Genomic DNA, 19,844 nt, shown 5'->3' on the forward strand with positions numbered 1-19,844 from the left:
TAACATTACACAATGTGACAATACCATGTTGGTCGTTGATATAATGGATCACCAACGTAAAAGGACCTGTATTATGTTATCCTCGCATTTATAGATCAATGTAGACTTTACTACTATTTTAGAACCATTCATGTTTATCACATAGTTATTGAGTCATTTAAGAGGGTTAGTTAACCACTCACATGGTTAATCTAAGAAACAAACCACCCGTATAAAATTGTAAAGCCATTAAAGGTCATGACCAACCATTTGTTTGCTTTTCTATATGTTAGGGTTGCACAATACCACTGAGACGAGCAGCCAATATATGCATTAAATATCAACCGACTACTATCGTGATTCTACCAGTTATTGATTTAAAAAAAATAGACAATCGATGCATAACGATCTATATATGTAGCTGTTTAGATTCACTTATCATTTTAACTTTAAGCCTTTAATAACAGCCTTAGTATCACCTTATAACTAGCTATCCATATTTGGTATGTATTCGTTCAAAATAGAGCTACGCGTGAATATTTAAAATTTAACAACTATACGTATCAAGCAAATCAACAAACACTACTATTTTTGTCATATATGATCATCTCCATCTCTTTATTTAGATCTTCATACTCTAATTAAGCAAACTACACACATGGATATAAAGAAAATAAAGAACAAACACTTTGAATAGGGTTTTGGCAAATGGAGACATCATAATAGAGTTTTTAATGGTCATAGGTAACATGACACATATATGAAAGAACAAAATATGAGCAAACCTTATACAACATTTAATACTTTCATCATTCAAGCTTTAAAAAAAAAGAAAAGAAAAACTTGTAACCAAACAGGGGACTATTTTATTATATTTTATAAATATTATAAATAAATTTTCAATCAAGCGTCAAATCATAGCTTGACTAGTTTCAAGCACGGTTTATTTTGACTTACGGGAGCTCGAACTCAGCTTAACCCGTGAGTGTTTTTCTAAGCCCGGGCTCAACCCGTTTATTATTTATTAATTAATTTAAACAACTTTTTAATTACTTTATACATTTACAAAAAAACTTTTATTTATTTGAACAACATTTATAGAAACAAGCCCGAGCGCAGCTCGTTTCGACTTACGAGAGTTTAAACTCAGCTCATTCCAAGCTCTTTACTAAAGTTTAAACTCAGCCAGTAAGTCTTTTTTCAAACCCAGACTCAACCCATATATTATTTACTAATAATTAATATAAACAAATTTTTAATCATCTTTATACATTTATAGAAAACCTTTTATTATTTTTCAAACAATATTTATAGAAAAACATTAACAAGTCTTCGTGTCACCTTAAAACCGATATCATCATCAACATAAACCCTTGGATCAAGAAAACCAATTTAGGGTTTCAAACACCATCCATCTGATTGCATTCAATTTCATTCATCCATGGACGCCCAACGAGCATTGCTAGATGAACTCATGGGTTCAGGTTCGTTCTTTTATGCAATTCGATTCGTTCTTGAATCTGGGTTTGGTTTAATTTCAAGTGAATTGCAATTTGAAACCCTAATTTTGTAATTTGATGTATTAATTTAGGTTTTTGAATCTGGTTTTGGTTTAATTTCAAGTGAATTGCAATTAGAAACCCTAATTTTGAAATTTGATGTATTAATTTAGGTTTTTGAATCTGGGTTTGGTTTAATTTCAAGTGAATTGCAATTAGAAACCCTAATTTTGTAATTTGATGGGTTAATTTTGTTTCAATTTTAGTTTTTGAATCTGGGTTTTGTTTAATTTTTTAGGATTTTGAATCTGGGTTTGGTTTAATTTCAAGTGAATTGCAACCCGAAACTCGTAATTTTGTAATTTGATGTGCTTGTGTTTAATTGGTTTTGTGTGAATTTTAGGTTTTCGAATCTGTTTTGGTTTAATTTCTTGTAATTTGATGTGTTTATTTATGTTTAATTGATTTTGTTTGAAGTTTAGGCTTTTGAACCTGGGTTTGGTTTAATATATTGTAATTTGATGGGTTAATTTATGTTTAGTTGATTTTGTTTAAAGTTGAGAATTTTTGGGTTTGGTTTAATTACAGGTGAATTGCAATTCGAAACCGTAATTTTGCATTTTGATGCGTTTATTTATGTTTAATTGATTTTTTTGGCCTTTAGTTTTTCGATGATAGATTCGAGTTAATTTTAAGCTAGTTTCGATTCGAAAACCTAATTTTGTAATTAAATGTGTTTAATTTTTTTTTTAAATTGATTTTTTTGGCTTTTAGTTTTTCGATGCTAGATTCGAGTTAATTTCAAGTGAATTGCAATTAGAAACCCTATTTTGTGATTTGACGTGTTTATTTATGTTTAACTGATTTGTTTGGCTTTTAGCTTTTCGATGCTAGATTCAGTTTAATTTTAAGTAAATTGCAGTTAAGTTTTGTAATTTGATGCGTTTGTTTATGTTTAACTCATTGGTGACGGTGTGTTTTCACCTTTCAGCTCGTAATTTGACGGAAGAAGAGAGGAGGGGACACAGAGAGATTACGTGGGATGATAGGGAAGTATGTAGCTTTTACATGGTGAAGTTTTGCCCTCATGATCTGTTTGTGAACACTCGAAGTGATCTTGGTGAGTATTGTATTGTTTTTGTTCAACTTGAAGATTTAACTAATATATGAGTGTGCATTGTTTTTATATCAGGTCCATGCCCTAAAATCCATGATCCGAAGTTGAAAGAAAGGTAGCAAAAGGAACTCTTGAATTTATTTATGCTATAATCAGTAGATAGACTATTTGTCCGTCACATTTATTTTCTCTGTTATAATAAATGCAACACTGACAAATGTTTAACTGATACCTGTCTAAGGTGTTATACTTTGTGAATTGCTTAGTTATATCTGTGACGTTAATATTGTATAGTCGTTAACTTTTTTTGTAGATTCAAATCTAGGGGTAGCAAATGTGACCCACTGGGTTGAATGGGTTGTATTAAAATGTATATAATGGGCCAGAATGGGTCTGACTAAAAAAAGAAAAGGATTGAAACGGGTCAAAACGGGTTGACATTTCGTGAGTTTTTATTTTTTTATGGAACGAGAAAAACGGAGGAAAATTTTTTAGGTTTTTACTTTTTTAGTTTTTTATTTATATTTCGATTTATGATTTTTTAATTATTTTTTTTGAATTTTTTAATGAGGGGTTTTTAAAATGGGTCAAAATGAGTTGAGATTTAAGAAAACCCCTCAGTAAAAAATTCAAAAAAAATAATTAAAAAATCATAACTCGAAATATAAATCAAAAACTAAAAAAGTAAAAAAACTAAAAAGTTTCCTCCATTTTTCTCGTTCCACAAAAAAAATCAAAAAAAAATCAAGAAGTGTCAACCCGTTTTGACCCGTTTCATTCCTTTTATTTTTTTAGTCCGATCCGTTATATACATTTTAATACAACCCATTCAACCCAATGGGTCACATTTGCCACCCCTATTCAAATCTAATCACGCATTTTACATACGCTTGCATGCAAGCTCATTCTTTTTGTTAACCTGCTCTGCAAGTATGGTATATCATGGAATATATGTAGAATCGAGGCATATATTTGGTATATCAAAATCGTTCTTTTTTTTTAATTATTTTTCTATATCAAAATCGTTTCTTTTATTTATTTATTTTCCTTATTTTACATGATGTTTATATAAAGCTGCTCAAAACGTGTGCTTCTGTGTTCAGTTACATTAAAAGGTTTATCTGTTTATCTCCTAAATTTGGAAGCTTTTTTTTATCATTACAGTGATCTCTTTTTACATTTTTGTTTGTCACCTTATGAGAGTCTGACGTGTTATTTTCTTTCTCTTTTCTATAGCTTCGAGAGCTCTCCAAGGCATGATTCCTATGTGCCAAGATTTGAAGCGGATTTGGCTAATTTCTGTGAAAGATTGGTATGTCATTTTACTTCATGGGTGGCAGTTTCAACCCGTTTACTTAATAATATGATCCATTTTGGTTATCTTTCTCTTCTAAATCATTTCACATATTACATCGGCAGTATTCTGTAACAATATTAACTATATTTAAAAGTTATAAACTGGACAAAAAATTGTTTTTGGGTCTTTTCGAACCCGATGTGTCAAATGATCCGTTTTGAAGGAAGCTTGTTGCATTGCCTATCATAATATAATATGTAATAAAGTTCTTCCATTTATTTACACCTTTTTACAACAATTACTTTGTTTTAGGTGAATGATTTGGATAGGAGAGTTAGGAGGGGACGTGAGCGTCTGGCCCAAGAAGTCGAAGTTCCTCCACCGCCACCTGTACCAGTTGAAAAATCCGAACAGTTGTCTGTTCATGAAGAGAAAATCAAGAACCTTTTAGAATCGGTGGAGGCTCTTGGAGAAGCTGGAAAAGTGGATGAGGCCGGGGCACTCATGAGGAAGGTATTACTTAACAAATGATATCTTCCATTTTGTATAACCTATATATTTAAGGGTCAAGTTATTCTACAAAGGGGGACAAAAACGAGAAGGATGAGTAAATTTGTGGCCACAAAAAAAAAGCCTAACGAAAAATAAAAAAATAATAATAAAAAAAAATCATAACTCAAAATATAAATCAAAAACAGAAAAGGTAAAAAAACTAAGATGTTTCTCCAGCCGTCCTCGTTAAAGGAAAAAAAACAAAAAAAAAACACAATGTTGAAGAAAAAAGATCATTGTGTCTTTTTATACATTGTGTTTTTTGTTTATTTCCGTCATTGATTGTGTCTTTTTTCCTTAATATTGTGTTATATTACTCGACATTGTGTTATATTTTGCGATCTATTGTCTTTTTTTATTTATCATTCTGTTTTTTGTTATTTTCATCGTTGTGTATTTTTTCTCGACATTGTGTCTTTTTCGTCTTTTTTTTAATGAACGAGAAAGACAGGGGAGACATTTTAGTTTTTAATCTTTTCTGTTTTTTTATTTATATTTTGAGGCATGATTTTTTTACTATTTTTCTTGAATTTTTTTTGAGGGTTTTTTTTTAAACCACAAATCCTTCTCACACTTCTCATTTTTGTCTCCCTTTGTATTTTAACCTTTTTCCTATATTTAATTATTTATCTGTTTATTAATTGGCATTTGTTTGTACAGGTGGATTTGCTCAACATTGAGAAGACTGCATTGACTTTGCAGCCACAAAACGGGAGTGCTACAATGCTTGCACAAGAAAAGAAGATGGCTCTTTGTGAGACTTGTGGATCGTTTCTGATAGCAAATGATGCTCTTGAAAGAACTCAGTCTCATGTCTCTGGAAAGCAGCATATCGGTTATGGCTTGGTCAGAGATTTTCTTTTTGAGTACAAGGTACCATTTTGCTCTGTATAACTATGAACTAGTCGATGACGACCGTGGTTGATCTTGAATGGGTCAAATGGATTGTGCTTTATTTTAAACGGGTCACAAATCGGTTGTGTTTTATTTTGAACGGGTCAAATGGGTTGTCTTCAATCTTGAAAACAGGTCAAATGCGTTGTGTTTTATCTTGAACGAGCAAAACGGGCCATGTTGTATCCCGACGGGTCAAATGGGTCATGCTTTATTTTGAACTGGTCAAATGGGATGATATGGGTCGTGTTTTATCTTGAACGTGTCGAACGGGCTGGTATGGGTCGTGTTTTATCATGATTTGGGTTGTGCTTTATCTCAAACGGGTCAAATGATTCATGTTTTATGTTGATGGGTCAAATGGGTTGACATGCACATGGGTCGTCTTTTGTCTTGAACGAGTCAACTGGGTCAAAGTGGGTGTGTTAGTTTCATTCAAAAATCTTGATTTTTTTTGTAGTAATACAAATATAAATACAAATATATATATATATATATATATATATATATATATATTCATATTTGATGTGCATTAATTTGGTATCTTTTTGAAAAAGGGGGAAAACTGATTTCAGGCCCATTTCAGCCTGGGCCAGCTTATTTTTGCTTGACCAGATACTTTTTAGAAGCTTTATTTGATGAAAACATAATTTGTAATTAATTACCAGGAGGCGAGAGAGAAGGCGAGAGAAGAGGAAAGGTTAGCACGGGAGAAAGAAGCCGAAGAACGAAGGAAGAAAAGAGAAACAGAAAACGAAGATAGACACCGAAGCCGAAGCGGGTCTGCTGACCTGGACAAGAACCGTGACCGTGACCGTGATCGTGACAGGCGGGACCGCGACAGGTCCAGAGACCGAAACAACAGAGGCAGCCGTGATACCGGAAGAGCATCGGATCGTAGGTACAATAACAATAATCATACTAATTATAGAAATGGAGGTGTGATGAACAGGGACCGATACAACCGTGGAAGTTACCGCAGCCGATCGCGTTCGCCTGTCAGGCATCATGGGAGAAAGAGGTCGTCCAGAAGTCCGTATTAGTCGGTTTCTGTAGATAAGTTTCAATGGATTTGGAAGTCAGAAAGAGGTAGACTTCTTTTTGTTATAGTTTGTTAACATTCTATATGAATGTGTGTTTGGAGTCCGAAAGTTATATAATGTTTTTTTCATGAGTGAACCACGTTTTTTGTTCTCACAGCTTTGTTGAGACTACTAATCTTCTATCAATCAATTCAATATAACTAAGGAGAAAAGAATCTGAGGTAGGTATTATTATTATTATTAGGTGTATTGGTTTTTATTAATCCCAGCTATTATCTTTTGGTCGCTGCCGGTACAATTGGCTGCTGACGGTCCCATCTTTTAACGTATTTGTTTCCAACGGTCTGCGACTAACAGAATCCTAACGCAGTTAGTTGCCAGTTGTCGGAAAACGCACATTTTTTTCCGAAAAACTCAACATTTTCGTCCCAAACATCTTTGTGGCATTGGATCGGACCTTTAAGACCTTTTTATAGTAAAAGCCCTAGTTATTAAGGTCGCCGGAACCCTAGAACCATCGTCGGAATCAGCTGGTGGTGCTCAAATGGTGGTGGTTGGTTGGTGGTGATGGCGGTGTTCAAGTTGAGTTTGGCAAAAAATGTGACTTTTTCGGCCAAAAGCGTTTTTCCAGCGACCTGAAAGTAACGGCGTTAGGATTCTGTTGACTGCGTACCGTTGGGAACAAATATGTTAAAAGATGGGACTGTCAGCAACCAGTTCGTTAATTGGGACCAATAGCGTCCAAAAGATGATAGTTGGGATTAATAAAAAACAATATACCTTATTATTATTATTATTACTTGATAGTTGCTTATGATTATCTGTTTCAACGTTCGGTGGAACTATATGTTCTAAAGAGTCTTGAGTTTATTTAGAACACAGATATGGTTTATACAAATTAATATTCCTGCTGCTGAAAGCCATGGTTTTCCACGTTAACACGTAAATCTTGAATCCTTGTTGGTTGAGGTAACCGTATCCCTGCATATCTTTTTTAGGCGTTTCTTGAGGTTTACAAATGATGTTAAGCGTTATAATTTTGTTTTGAGGCCGGTTTTTCCAAGATGGGCTCCAACGGGTCGTTATGGAACAAATATGTATGTGACAAACCCGTGTCACATTGTTAGAAAGTCATTGACTTTCGACACCCTCTAAGCCTTTACTAATAATTTGCACGCTAAATCAAGAATTGGAAGCAGGTATATTGGTATATCCTAAATGTGCTGCAGATTTCATATTATGCAAAAAGGCGATAAGCAGCCTGGGGAGGTTGATTTTTGTGTTGGTTTTTGTACTAAAAGGTGTCGACTCAACTCCCGGTTCTTGAAGAACTAAAAAGGTAAATTGGTGTTGGCATTGGTGTTATTTAGGGCTATTTTCAAGAAATTGTTAGTGAAAATACAAACCCTTAGATGTAAATAACTTTATTAGAAAACTTATATAGTTGTATTATTTTTTAACACTTCAATTATATAAGAAAAGATTAAATTTGCGATTAAAGTGACGAGTTGTCGTTAATCTTTTAACTAGGAGATCGTCGTGGATGTTTAATTCTAAATAGAATATAAGTATACTAATCAAAGAAGCGAAAACATTACTTGAGAAGCTTAGCCTCTGGTAAAGTTGCTAAAATAGCGAAATAATGACCGAATAGGAAGCCATGAGTTTATTATAACTAGCTCTTTCAATATTCGGTTTAACATTGATTACTTGATTGAATTATATACTCGTTTATGGCTTAGTTTGAAACCAAAAGCGAATTCGGTAATTGGTGTTAAAGTTTAGAATTTAGGAGTAGAGTAGAGAGTGTGGTTCTGTAAAAAAAAAGTTGGAGTTTGATGCCAAAACTAAGTTCATTAGTTTTAGAAAACTCAATACGAAAACTAAAGAACTCTAAAATTATGTATAGTGGGCGTTGCCTCACTTCCACATCAGCCAATCATGCTCTTGACACCATTACGGGATGGTGAGGGGCGCCATTGAAGGGGGTGTTGCCTTAGGTAACAAGTGTGAGCGAGTTAATTTGATTTTTGTAACCAATCAAACAATTACACATCACACCCTCTTTTGTTTCCGTTTTTTACTTTATTTAATTTGTTTTAACTAAACCATTAGTCCGTTACAACCTACACGCTTTTAATGAGTCACTAAGAGTCCCATTGCTTCGTAGGCAGTGTCGCAACACTCACTTTTTCACTTTAGCATTCACCACGACACAGTCTGTTTATAGATATTGGGTTATCAATTTTTCCATTTGGTCAAACAATTAAACATTTAGCCATTATCGAACTGAGGAACAAAACCGAGAACTCAAAATCACAATCAAGAACGATGGGTTTTGATGTGAAAACTGAAAACTGAACCAAGCTAGAGTTTGGTCTTGATTTCGGGCCACAAAATTCTGGAAGCTCGTCCTTTTTGAATGCTATAAATTCGGTATCTAAAACACGTCAGTGTTAATAAAACTTCTCCTTGGCATCGATCGCCTTTTTTTTTTCTTACATGAATTACAAACACTACGTCTTATGCATATGATTTAATGTGACGAAAAATTGTTCTCACCAATGATATACGCTGTATGTAAAAACAACCTCATCAAGTACACTGTAAATGTTTAATGTCATATACGCAAAATTACATTGTTCGGTAGCAAACAAGAAACATTCTCAACCTGTTATCACTCGAGATTCACACGTCGCATCTTGCAAACAAGATTAGCCGTGGGGATATGAAGACTTTCTGAATTGGTTTTAATAACATCTTTGAGTTGATCTCGTGGGGTCGACAAGCAAGTGTGAAAAGTGGCCAAAATTGGAGGAATAGGCATCGACAACGCCGACAATACATTACTCAAGTACTCAATATCCACCGACAGTTGTTGCGCTCCACGATCGGTTATATACTGGATTCCTCGTAGTTGCTCCATAAATAAAGCCGCAGCTCCTTCAGCAACCTACATTAAAATAGGGTAATGTTAATATATATAATACAAATGATGTTAGTTATGAGAATTTCACCCCTTATACTGTAAATAATGAGTGTTTTTTTTTTCTCTAATTACCGAAGCAGTAACTCGCAACTTTATGTCTGTAACTTTTATTTGATTAGGTCTAATACTATTGTAAACATTATTTTATGTTTTATGCATATATGATATACCAAACAAAATAAAAAAAATGTTTGTTACCTTAAACATCCATTCTGTTGCAAAGAACTGTGCCTCCTCAGCATTGGCATCGTTGTTAGAAATGGTTTCGGCGAGTGGCTCTAACTGTTGGGGTAAAGTGAGAAGGTATTCACCGACAGTTGTGACATATGATTGAGCGTATGCGCTAAAGCTTGGTAGGTGAAAAGCGGTTTGTTCTTCTACAGAAGACCAAATGGGCAGATTTGCTACACCATTAAACTGCTTTCTTACTTTGGATATTAGCACGTCGTATACAAGTTCGTTTACTGTGTCCACAAACGCTGAAACTCTTTGAGATGCAACTGGAAGTGCATGGAATCGTGGATCTTTCGACTGTTAAAATATAAAATATGTTATTTTGTGTGGATCAAATATATGCATATTTAGAAAGAAAAGCAGATTAAAATGGAAAAACCGAGCTGAAGAGGAAGTAGATCAAATGGGTGAAAAGTCGCCCAAACTCCAAAACGTGTTTTGATATAACCTACTCAATCATACTATTAGAAAAAATAGTTTTTTTTATTAACATAATATATTTTATGTAAAACCATATTGACACGATATATTCAAGAAAAAGTATAAATAGTCTTTTGGGCCAAACCCAATCCAGCCCGTACAGAATTATCTGTTCTGATCTGAACACGTTAAATTAAATCCATACAATCACCTAAATTGTTTAATCCAAAGATTTATATTATTACGTAATAATACTCTTTTAGCAATCAAAACTAATACGACAAATATTTATAAAAAAAGTTAAAATTAGACAGAATCTGAACCTGTTGACTTGCCACTATGCTTGTAAACAAACCGAAAGTCTAGCGAACCTTTCATGAACTGTTCGATGGGAGTTTCGTTTATGTTCGTCTATATAATAAATGAACGAACACGAAGCAAGACTTTTTGTTCATTTACTTAAACAAATGAGCATGAACATGCCACATTCTTTCATTTATGTTCGTGAACATTCCTTTATGTTCAATCAGTTATGCTCGTTTTCGTTAGTTTACGTGTGTTTTGTTCATTTACTTGCATTTATATACCAGTACCCACTACAATTTAGTCTAGTTTTCTAATTTTTAGGCACGGCAGATTGATGTTTGAGCTTAATTGTAGTTGGTGTTCGGCTGTTCGCTGACTCGCTCTTGCTCATCTATGTCTATTCGTGAATCGTTTGTTTCTACTAAACGAACATGAACACACACTTTTTCTTAATAAACGAACACGCGCATTTTCTTAATGAACTAACTATTACAGACATGTCATGTTCATGTTTGTTCAGTTAGTTTACAAGCCTCCTTGCTAGCCAACCCAACAAATTGACTCATCTTGCCACCTCAGTAACAGCAATAATAATAAAAGTAAAAGCATGTACCTGTTCCAGCAAATTAAAAAGCTTTTGTGCTTTCTCAGGAGCATCAAACAGCCTTAATGCAGCCACGTCTAACGCAGCCCGTCCTGCCATAGATAAATCTCCATTTCCATCAAGAGTCTCGTGTGTAGAATTTGGGTCAATACTTGTCCCAAACACAGCAGAAGACAAATTTGTATTCAATCTAGCAAGTATAGCTCTCAATGAAGCCTCATAAACCGCAGATCGGCTCGACAAACAATCCGCAACCGTTAAAATTTGCAATGCACTTTGAACATAAGACCATTCTTCCTCACTTGACAACTCAAACTTTCGGGCTCCGTCTCTTTTCTCAGAGCCTGCTTCCTTCTTTAAACTATCAGGAGCGACATCAACACCGCATACAACTCTTAGGGTTTTTAGGATTTCTTGTAGGGTTGAAATGAACTGTAGCATGACATCATCAAGGGCTAGAACAAGCTCATCGGCTTCTGAGCCACCAGTAAAGCTGATGCATCTGTCAACAGATGCTTCTAGAAGTACAATGACTTGTGGGATGGATTCTTCCATTCTTCTAACGGTTTCACTGAGTTCAATGCCTTGTGCACCAACACCACGGGTAACTGCTCCTCTCAGATCAATGGCTGAGATCTCTGCTGAGAGGGTAACACGCTCCATTTGTCCATATCTGGAACATAAACATAAACATAAACGTACGATAGTTAAATGTGGAACAATATAGTAAAGGGATGTGGGAATTTACCTTTGCTTGTATGATTCATAAGGGAGGTAGATTGCCTTAAGAGTATCCCTCAAAACATTAAGATCCGATTCCCCAAAAAGGTGTTGTACATTTCTCGCAAAACTGCCTGTCATGTTGTGTAGATCAATTAATGCATCTAAATGCTTTGTCTGCACTTTAACACCTTTTGGCATGTCCCCAGATAAGATATCCAATACACCTGAAACAATAACATGAAAGCTAAGATTGTGATAATGCAGCATATTATATTTTACAATATGAATAGTGACATATTGCATGTGATGTATGCAAACTTGAACATCAAAAAGAGTTTCAGGTTGAAACCTTTTCCTAATGCTTTGGTTTCAGGGACTACATCTCCGGTTGCAAGGTTGATACGGGAAACAAAACTAGCACCAATGGCCACCATTGCTTCAATTAATAGCTTTGGGACAAGAGTCTTGTAATCGTCTGGAAACGCAAGCATAGACCTGAAAAAAGTATAACATAATTAGTCATTCAAGTCAAACTTTGACCACAAAATAGTCAATGTGAATACCACAATCCTAAAAACTGATATCAAGACAAATTTAGCATGCTGAAATCACGAATGAAGAAGAAAACCTTTACCATTTCCATTCCTGTTCAAGATAGAGTAACAATTCATCATAAAAACTCGGCAGCCAGGTGGGAAATGTAACTGTAGGCAAACTTGGTTGATAATCATGGGAACTTGAAATACTTTCAACTTGATTCCTTTCGCTTCCGGTCTTGGCACGTTGTTTTAGCTCATAATCTTCCCATAGCTTCCTTATAAACTTTAAATGAACTTTGGTATAGTGATTCTCCAATGACTTGTATCTTCCAATCCGAATGAGAATTTCCCTCAAATCTTGGGCAATATTAACCTAAAAACAAGATACACAAATACTTACAGGTGTCACATTATAACTTTTAATTGAAAACTTGCAATATGAATTGCACCTTGCGATTGGTTATTGCATCTGTTAGACGGGGTTGAACCATTGAGTCCAGTCTATCCTCCAGGACTTCAAGCTGCTTTCTAATATTGGCAAATTCAGCAACCTGAAAGAAAAAGAGAGAAAGCAAAACCATATTAATGAATATTGGGACCTTTTATATAATATGATATATGTGCAGTGAGTTGATTTTTACCTCCCCGACAGCATTCAAGCAACGCCTCATGTTGGCCAATGTTTCTGCTGCACGGGGAAGATCATTACTGGCAAAAACGTCCTCCACAGTGGAGCTTAATTGAGTGAGCCCTGCAGCATCCTACAATCAAAAAACCAAGACGCTGAAAAAGATATAGTGACATAAAAATATAACTAATCACAAACACTATGAAAAATGAAGCTGGTGAAATTAAATGAATGAAGTATAATTCAACCTGCAGTGTTTCATAGGCGGCTTCCATTCTCTGCTTCACTGTATCAACTTTCGCAAGAGTAGCTATTGATTCTGCTGACGAACCCTCAGCCTATAGATATTACACGTAGAGTTAAGATTAACACGATAACATCATACACATTATGTTACTTCAAATTCATATGTAGATATATCTAACATTAGGCTTACACAATGTTAAACTTGAACTTAAAGTTTCAATTAGTTATGCCAGATGTCTGTACCAGACATCAAACTAGAATGTACAGATAATGCTTTACTGAAGGACATTTAGATTCAAAAGCTACAATACCGGCTGGAAAACTATTAATACATACAAAAAGTATATAAACCCTAGTTGAACAGCAAAATTGAAACAGCATTGCAAAATTAACATATATCTATAAAATCACCGTGTCTAATACCTAAACTACACCAAATTCACATAATCCTATAACATTTTCTACCTAGCAATAAACTAAACAATTACAATAACAATATAATGCAATCAACAGTGAGCTCTTACTTTTTTGAGCTTGCGAAAGGACATTTTGATTCTAAAGCTACAGTACTGGCTTTACACTGATTAGTACATACAGATTGTGTAAAACGTCATTGCAAAATCAGCATCTATCTACCCAATAGCCATGTAAAACATCTAAAACTGCACCAAATCTATACAATCCAATAACAACTTCAAACCTAACAGTAATTAACCAACTACAACAACAATATATAACAATCAACACTGAGATCTTACAATTTTTAGCTTATTGAAGAACATTATGATACAGAAAGTATGTAAACGTGAATATTATCCAAAACTAAGTATATGAACCCTAAATTGAACCAGCATTACAAAATTAACATCAATCTACAAAATCACCGTGCAAAACACCTAACCCTACACCAAATCTATACACACCAATAACAATTTCAAACCTAACAACAAATTAAACACTGAGATCTTACTTTTTTAAGCTTAAGGAGTATCGAAGCAACAGACTGATGTATATAAACATGAATATATCGAAAACTAAGTATATAAACCCTAAATTGAAACAGCATTACAAAACTAGCATCTATCTACAAAATCACCGTGCAAACCACCTAAAACCACACCAAATGTATGCACTCCCATAACAATTTCAAACCTAACAACAAATTAAACACTGAGATCTTACTTTTTTAAGCTTAAGGAGTGTCGAAGCAACAGACTGAGGTAATATAAACATGAATATTATCCAAAACTAAGTATATAAACCCTAAACTGAATCAGCATTACAAAACTAACATCAATCTACAAAATCACCGTGCAAAGCACCTAAAAACTACACCAAATCTATACGCTCCAATAACAATTTCAAACCTAACAACAAACTAAACACTTATAATAACAATACATCAACAATCAACACTGAGATCTTTGAGCTTACCGAAGAACATTTTGACTCTAAAGCTACAATAATGGCAAATGTAGATCTATAAACCCCAATTTAACAGCAAAACTGAAACAGCATTGCAAAACTAGCATTTATCTACAAAATCACCATGCAAAACACCTAAAACTACACCAAATCAATACACTCCTATAACAATTTCAAACCTAAAACCAAATTAAACAACTACAGCAACAGCATATCACAATCTACACTGAGATTGTACCTTTTTTTAACTTACTGAAGAACATTTTGATTCCTAAAGCTACAAAGCCTACAATACAGACTGTACAGTGATTAGTACATACAGAAACTATATGAACCCTAACTTAACAGCAATACTGAAACAGCATTACAAAATTAGCATCCATCTACACCAAATCTACACAATCCTATAACAATTTCAAACCTAAAACCTAATTAAACAGCTACAACATCAATACATCAACAATCAACAACGAGATCTTACTTTTTTGAGCTTAAGCAGTATCGCCGCGACGTTCTGACGGAGCGAAACCGCGTCGTCTCGTAGCCGGATGACGTCACGCGTGGCGCGAGGCACACGGAGGATGGCGGCGGAGCTCTGTTCCTCTAACGAAGCGGCGATCTCCTCTGACATCATCTGGAGCTTCATTTCTAGATCCACTAAGTGCTTGTCTAACGGATCCTGAGGGTGACGTGACTGACACGCGCTGTTTATCCATTTCTTAGCGTCGAATTTGTCGTCGGAGAATGAGCCGAGATCTATCATCATCTTCTCCGGCGAGTTTGTATGTTACGGTTCAGTTGAATGACTGACGGAGAATAACTGTAACTATATTTGGTGGTGGTTTTGTTATGGTCCCGTTGGTTAGCGAACTTCTCGAGCTTGGATAGATAAAAAGCATAAATAAAAACGCATTTTAGTTATCGGGCCTGAGCAATTGGAATCGTGTATTTTTAAGTTTTATTTATTTTGTATTTAAATGTATTAACTAGTGTTTTACTCCGCTTGTTGCGTCGGGTAGGTCGGTAAAATCCGGACGACAGTAAAACTCAATTGTTGTCGGTCTCAAGCGTTGAAGTGGTACGTCGATGCGAATTCGGTCGGTTTCGTTACGTGTGTTATAAAACAAAAAAAATATATATATAAATTGAGACGGATTAATGAAGGTGGCGTCGGTCGGTAAAGCTCGAGTGCTGGTAAAACCGACCATTTTCGATTTCGGGCGTTGAGGTGGTGAGTCTACGCAAATTCGGTTGGTTTCCGTCACGTTCGACATGATACCATAACTAAAAAAATCGGCATACAGTCGGTTTTCTTTACGGTATCAGAACTAAAACCAAACGTGGTGAGTCTACGTGAATTCGGTTGGTTTTGATTGCATTTGTGACGGAACCGAAACTAAACAAAAAGGTCGGTAAAATCCGGACGCTAGTAAAACCCGAAAGTTGTGGGTGTCGGACGTTGCTATGGCGAGTCGATGTGAATAACCGTGTAGTTATCAAATTTAAAAAATGTGTGGTTCATGTTCAATGGTTGATGAATAGTAAGTTTTGTGAGTATGTTAAAACTTGTTTTTAATATGTATATAATTTCACACTCCATAGACAAGCTCGAGCTGAGTTTTAGCTTATTTAAGGCGCTAAAGGAGCTTAAGCTCGAGCCGAGCTTATACTCGTTTATGTTTTTCTCAAAATATATGTAAATAACTTGAGACATAAAAATTAATTAATAAATAATAAACGAGCCGAGTCCAAACAAAACACAAAGCTTGAAAAAACAATTCAGGAGTCGAATTCGAGCTTTAGAAAAAAATAACTCAAAACTATTTAATGTAGATTTAGAGTTTGTGTGAATTTGTTATTAGAAAAACTTGTTTAATGTTGAAAAACATATTTAACGTGATCCCAATAACCGGGGGTCAATTATTGAGTATATGTACCTTCGGGCCTAATGTGTAGCCGTGTAGGAAAGCAAGGGCCAAGGCGCACTCCTGGTTGTCGATCCAGATGTTCAGATGTTCGTTTTTTAAAGCACATATTGGTTTTTTTTTTGGAGTATAAAGAAAGAAATTTTTTGGTGTAAAAAATGATTGATTTTGAGTTGTATTTATAATGTATTTATTTGGTTAATTTTGTTTTTAAACATCCACAACCACCAATTTTATAGTCGTTGCCGACTGTTGATTTACGGTTGTTGCCACCGGTCGAGTTATATTGTTTTAAGAAACAAAAACCCTGGTTTGTACCCAGTTCAATCTGAAACCAATTCCGATGGATATTGAATCATACCCTTCCTACCCGGGTTCGATTCCTACTTGGTTCTTGGCATACCAAAATGGGCTATACCCGGTTCCTACCTGGGTCCAGATCCGGCCCAAGAACCCATTTTATGCATCTCTACATGACACCTTCTTTCATCAGGGCTCAGCAATTCAAGCTTGAATGCTTGATGTGTAAAAACTAAAAACCCCAACAAATTGTTGTTGCTTTTCAAGCCCATAAATTTATTGTAAGGCATAAAGCCCGATAGCTTCTTGTTGCAGCTTGCTTATAAAGCCCAATATTTCTTGTTTTTGTCAGACCGGTGAACCGGTTCGAACCGACCGGTTTTCTGGGAACGGAACGAGCTACATAAAACCGGACCGGTCGGTGGACCGAATCTCGGTCGGACCGGTCCGATCCGGTCTCAACAACACTGTTTCCAACAAAAAAAAATATTTGTTGTTTACATTACAAAAAGTATATAAAAAAAAGAAATTACGTGAAAAGGTATCCGGTTATTAGTAATCACTCTGAATAAAAAAAATTAAGATAAATTAATTTTAATTTACTAATATTGTACAAGAACAAAAATTGTATACTAGTAATTTAATGTAGATGTAGACGGAGCCGTCTCTAAGAATCCTCAAAAATCCATGGGCCCGAACACGTAACAAAAACGGGCAAATACAATCTGTTTTTAAATTAAAATATTTCGAAAACTCTTAACATATGTGCCTTGTGTGGTTGACCACCCTACCACCCTTCCGAACCGGCCCTGTACATAAACTAACAGATAAGAAAATTGTGTTTATGTTCAATCTCATATACGTCAGGTCTCTTACTTATTACTTAATAGAGTCAGAGGGTTTGCATGTACCGCGTATACCCACTTATCATCTAATGTGATTATAAATTAGTCGTTGGATGCCGATTACCCGAAATTCAATCCTAAACTTGTCTCCAAAACCAACTTGAAAATATCCAATGCTCAACCATAGTTATAACCACCGTATAATATAATTATAATACATGTTTATAACGAGTTTGGTTTTTATTTGTAATCACGATATACGAATATCTAGAATATTTCGGTCACAGAAAACTAATTAATATGTCAAGTACAAGCATGTAGTTGCTGTAAGTGAACCAGGCGTCCGACAGTCAGTTCAGCGGAAGTTTGTTTAAGTCCGTCCATTTAATAAACGAACCGGACATGAACAAAAAAATTCGTTCTGTAAGCTTAACGGACGAACATGGACATAGGGTGTCTTCGTTCAATAGTGTCTGTGAACGTGCGGTAGCGTCCTTTTAATAAACAAACCGAACAAGTTTTGGTTACTATGTTAAGTGTTAAGAATCTTTCAATATAATGAGGTGCAATTATAAACTTGTGGGTGAACTTGTGTTAATATGTAATCTTTTATGTTTGTTCGTTAGGGTCGTTTATGTTTGTTTGTCCATTTATGTCCATTATTATCCGTTAATGTTTAGTGTCTGTGTGTTCGTTTGTCCATTAGTGTTCATTACTGTCCATTAGTGTTCAATACTGTCCTTTAGCGTCTGTTTACAATACTAGCGAGCGGTCACAAACGAACACAGACAAACTCAATTCCTTAATGGACACGGACAAACGTTATGTGCCCCAATGTAACATGAGGAGACGTTGGCCGAAGGTACACTATATGACCAAATAAGAAGGTATGGATAGGATGTTACTTGAAGATGAATAAAACGAATATAGGGAAACTTCGTGGCATCTACAGTAGGGTCCACTCAATCATTCTAGTTCTAGTTAAAACTTATAATTATTTCTAAGATTATTGCTTTATAATATACATATATTCATATTATTTATTATTTTCATACATAATGCATTCATCATTTGTCTCATAGTAGAAGGTTTGGGTTCTCTGGTGGAGACCCAAGTTCGATAATCATTTGTGTCATTTTTTGTAGATTATGATAATAAAGGGTTTAAACCAGGCCTTATACAACTCAGTTGTGTCACTTTTGTCGGATTATGACAATGAATTGTTTAAGCTAGGCATTGTGCAAGATTGTCAGTTCGAATCCCGAGCCCACTAGGGTTTTCGTCCCACCATGTGTTACGCCAGAGAGTTATGCTCTTGTGGCGGCACAACGACCGTCAAGTGGCAGACGGCGGTATGGTTTCCCGGGGGAACGCCTAAGCCAAACTCTGAAACCAGCGTGGACTCGGTTAAGAGCATAGTCTGGCCATAGTAGGACAACAAGGCTATCAAGATTTGGAGAGTGCGGTAACCTAAATACAAAAAAAAAATCATCATTTAAAAAAAATAAAAATTTAGTCCTCATTTGTCTAACTATGGTCTATAATATGCAATTTCACTATCAGTCATTAAAACTTTGTTAAGAAATTACCACTTTATAAAAAGTGTAGACGTTTGACATACAATGCTTTTCTCAATCGGGTGGTTAAGAGCATAGTCTGGCCATAGTAGGACAACAAGGCTATCAAGATTTGGAGAGTGCGGTAACCTAAATACAAAAAAAAAAATCATCATTTAAAAAAAATAAAAATTTAGTCCTCATTTGTCTAACTATGGTCTATAATATGCAATTTCACTATCAGTCATTAAAACTTTGTTAAGAAATTACCACTTTATAAAAAGTGTAGACGTTTGACATACAATGCTTTTCTCAATCGGGTGTTCACAATAAATGATCATGATATGTTTATACCTAAAGATCGTCATCCCACGACATAAGTTACATAACATAATGTGTTGATCGGGCACAACCTTATTAGTTAGGGCTCTAAGAAGAAACGTATTGTTGCCCGATATTGCATTAAGACTTTTGGAACTTTAATACTAATATTCACTAGATTACATTTTAGCTATATAAGTACATATTTTATTGTCAATTCCGAGTCAACAATATACTGGGGCGCATGTTTGACCCTTAGTCCAGTGTTTCATAAGAGAACAAAACGATACAAAATACACTTACGCTTTGTCGAGATATTGCTTTATCAATTTATCAGAAACTCCAATAGTTCGTTACTTTCCCACTTAACTTGATGAATGATGGTGGCATACACAGATGTAT

The 19,844-nt window shown here is 35.0% G+C and overlaps 2 protein-coding genes across 2 annotated transcripts; one reads left to right on the forward strand and one right to left on the reverse strand.

Annotated features, from left to right (window-relative positions):
* Positions 1-1,342: 1,342 nt before the first annotated feature.
* LOC143592531 (uncharacterized) lies at positions 1,343-6,387 on the forward strand. Its single transcript, XM_077072428.1, has 7 exons — positions 1,343-1,463; positions 2,470-2,598; positions 2,671-2,710; positions 3,832-3,907; positions 4,205-4,405; positions 5,105-5,317; positions 6,007-6,387. The coding sequence occupies exons 1-7, from the start codon at positions 1,421-1,423 to the stop codon at positions 6,379-6,381; spliced, it is 1,077 nt and encodes a 358-aa protein (XP_076928543.1). The 5' UTR covers positions 1,343-1,420; the 3' UTR covers positions 6,382-6,387.
* Positions 6,388-8,927: 2,540 nt separating this feature from the next.
* Positions 8,928-15,317, reverse strand: LOC143592520 (conserved oligomeric Golgi complex subunit 7-like). Its single transcript, XM_077072418.1, has 10 exons — positions 14,977-15,317; positions 13,073-13,162; positions 12,838-12,957; positions 12,646-12,747; positions 12,292-12,569; positions 12,007-12,152; positions 11,683-11,881; positions 10,944-11,607; positions 9,569-9,901; positions 8,928-9,334 (listed from the first exon to the last, which is right to left on the reverse strand). The coding sequence occupies exons 1-10, from the start codon at positions 15,259-15,261 to the stop codon at positions 9,059-9,061; spliced, it is 2,493 nt and encodes an 830-aa protein (XP_076928533.1). The 5' UTR covers positions 15,262-15,317; the 3' UTR covers positions 8,928-9,058.
* Positions 15,318-19,844: the final 4,527 nt, after the last annotated feature.

Source organism: Bidens hawaiensis, unplaced genomic scaffold (assembly GCF_021521415.1).
Source record: "Bidens hawaiensis isolate Kalapana, Puna unplaced genomic scaffold, B.hawaiensis_p1.1 tig00041019_1, whole genome shotgun sequence".
In the NCBI taxonomy this organism is placed as follows: Eukaryota; Viridiplantae; Streptophyta; class Magnoliopsida; order Asterales; family Asteraceae; genus Bidens; species Bidens hawaiensis.

Excerpts from the sequence above, each read along its gene's own strand:
- LOC143592531 (XM_077072428.1), top strand. The coding sequence starts at position 1,421 with ATGGACGCCCAACGAGCATTGCTAGATGAACTCATGGGTTCAG. Across the intron at positions 2,599-2,670 it reads GAACACTCGAAGTGATCTTG|GTCCATGCCCTAAAATCCAT; the intron begins GTGAGTATTGTA and ends TTTTTATATCAG. Across the intron at positions 4,406-5,104 it reads CCGGGGCACTCATGAGGAAG|GTGGATTTGCTCAACATTGA; the intron begins GTATTACTTAAC and ends TTGTTTGTACAG.
- LOC143592520 (XM_077072418.1), bottom strand. The coding sequence starts at position 15,261 with ATGATGATAGATCTCGGCTCATTCTCCGACGACAAATTCGACGCTAAG. Across the intron at positions 13,163-14,976 it reads TACTGCTTAAGCTCAAAAAA|GCTGAGGGTTCGTCAGCAGA; the intron begins GTAAGATCTCGT and ends TAATATCTATAG. Across the intron at positions 9,902-10,943 it reads TTTTTAATTTGCTGGAACAG|TCGAAAGATCCACGATTCCA; the intron begins GTACATGCTTTT and ends ATATTTTAACAG.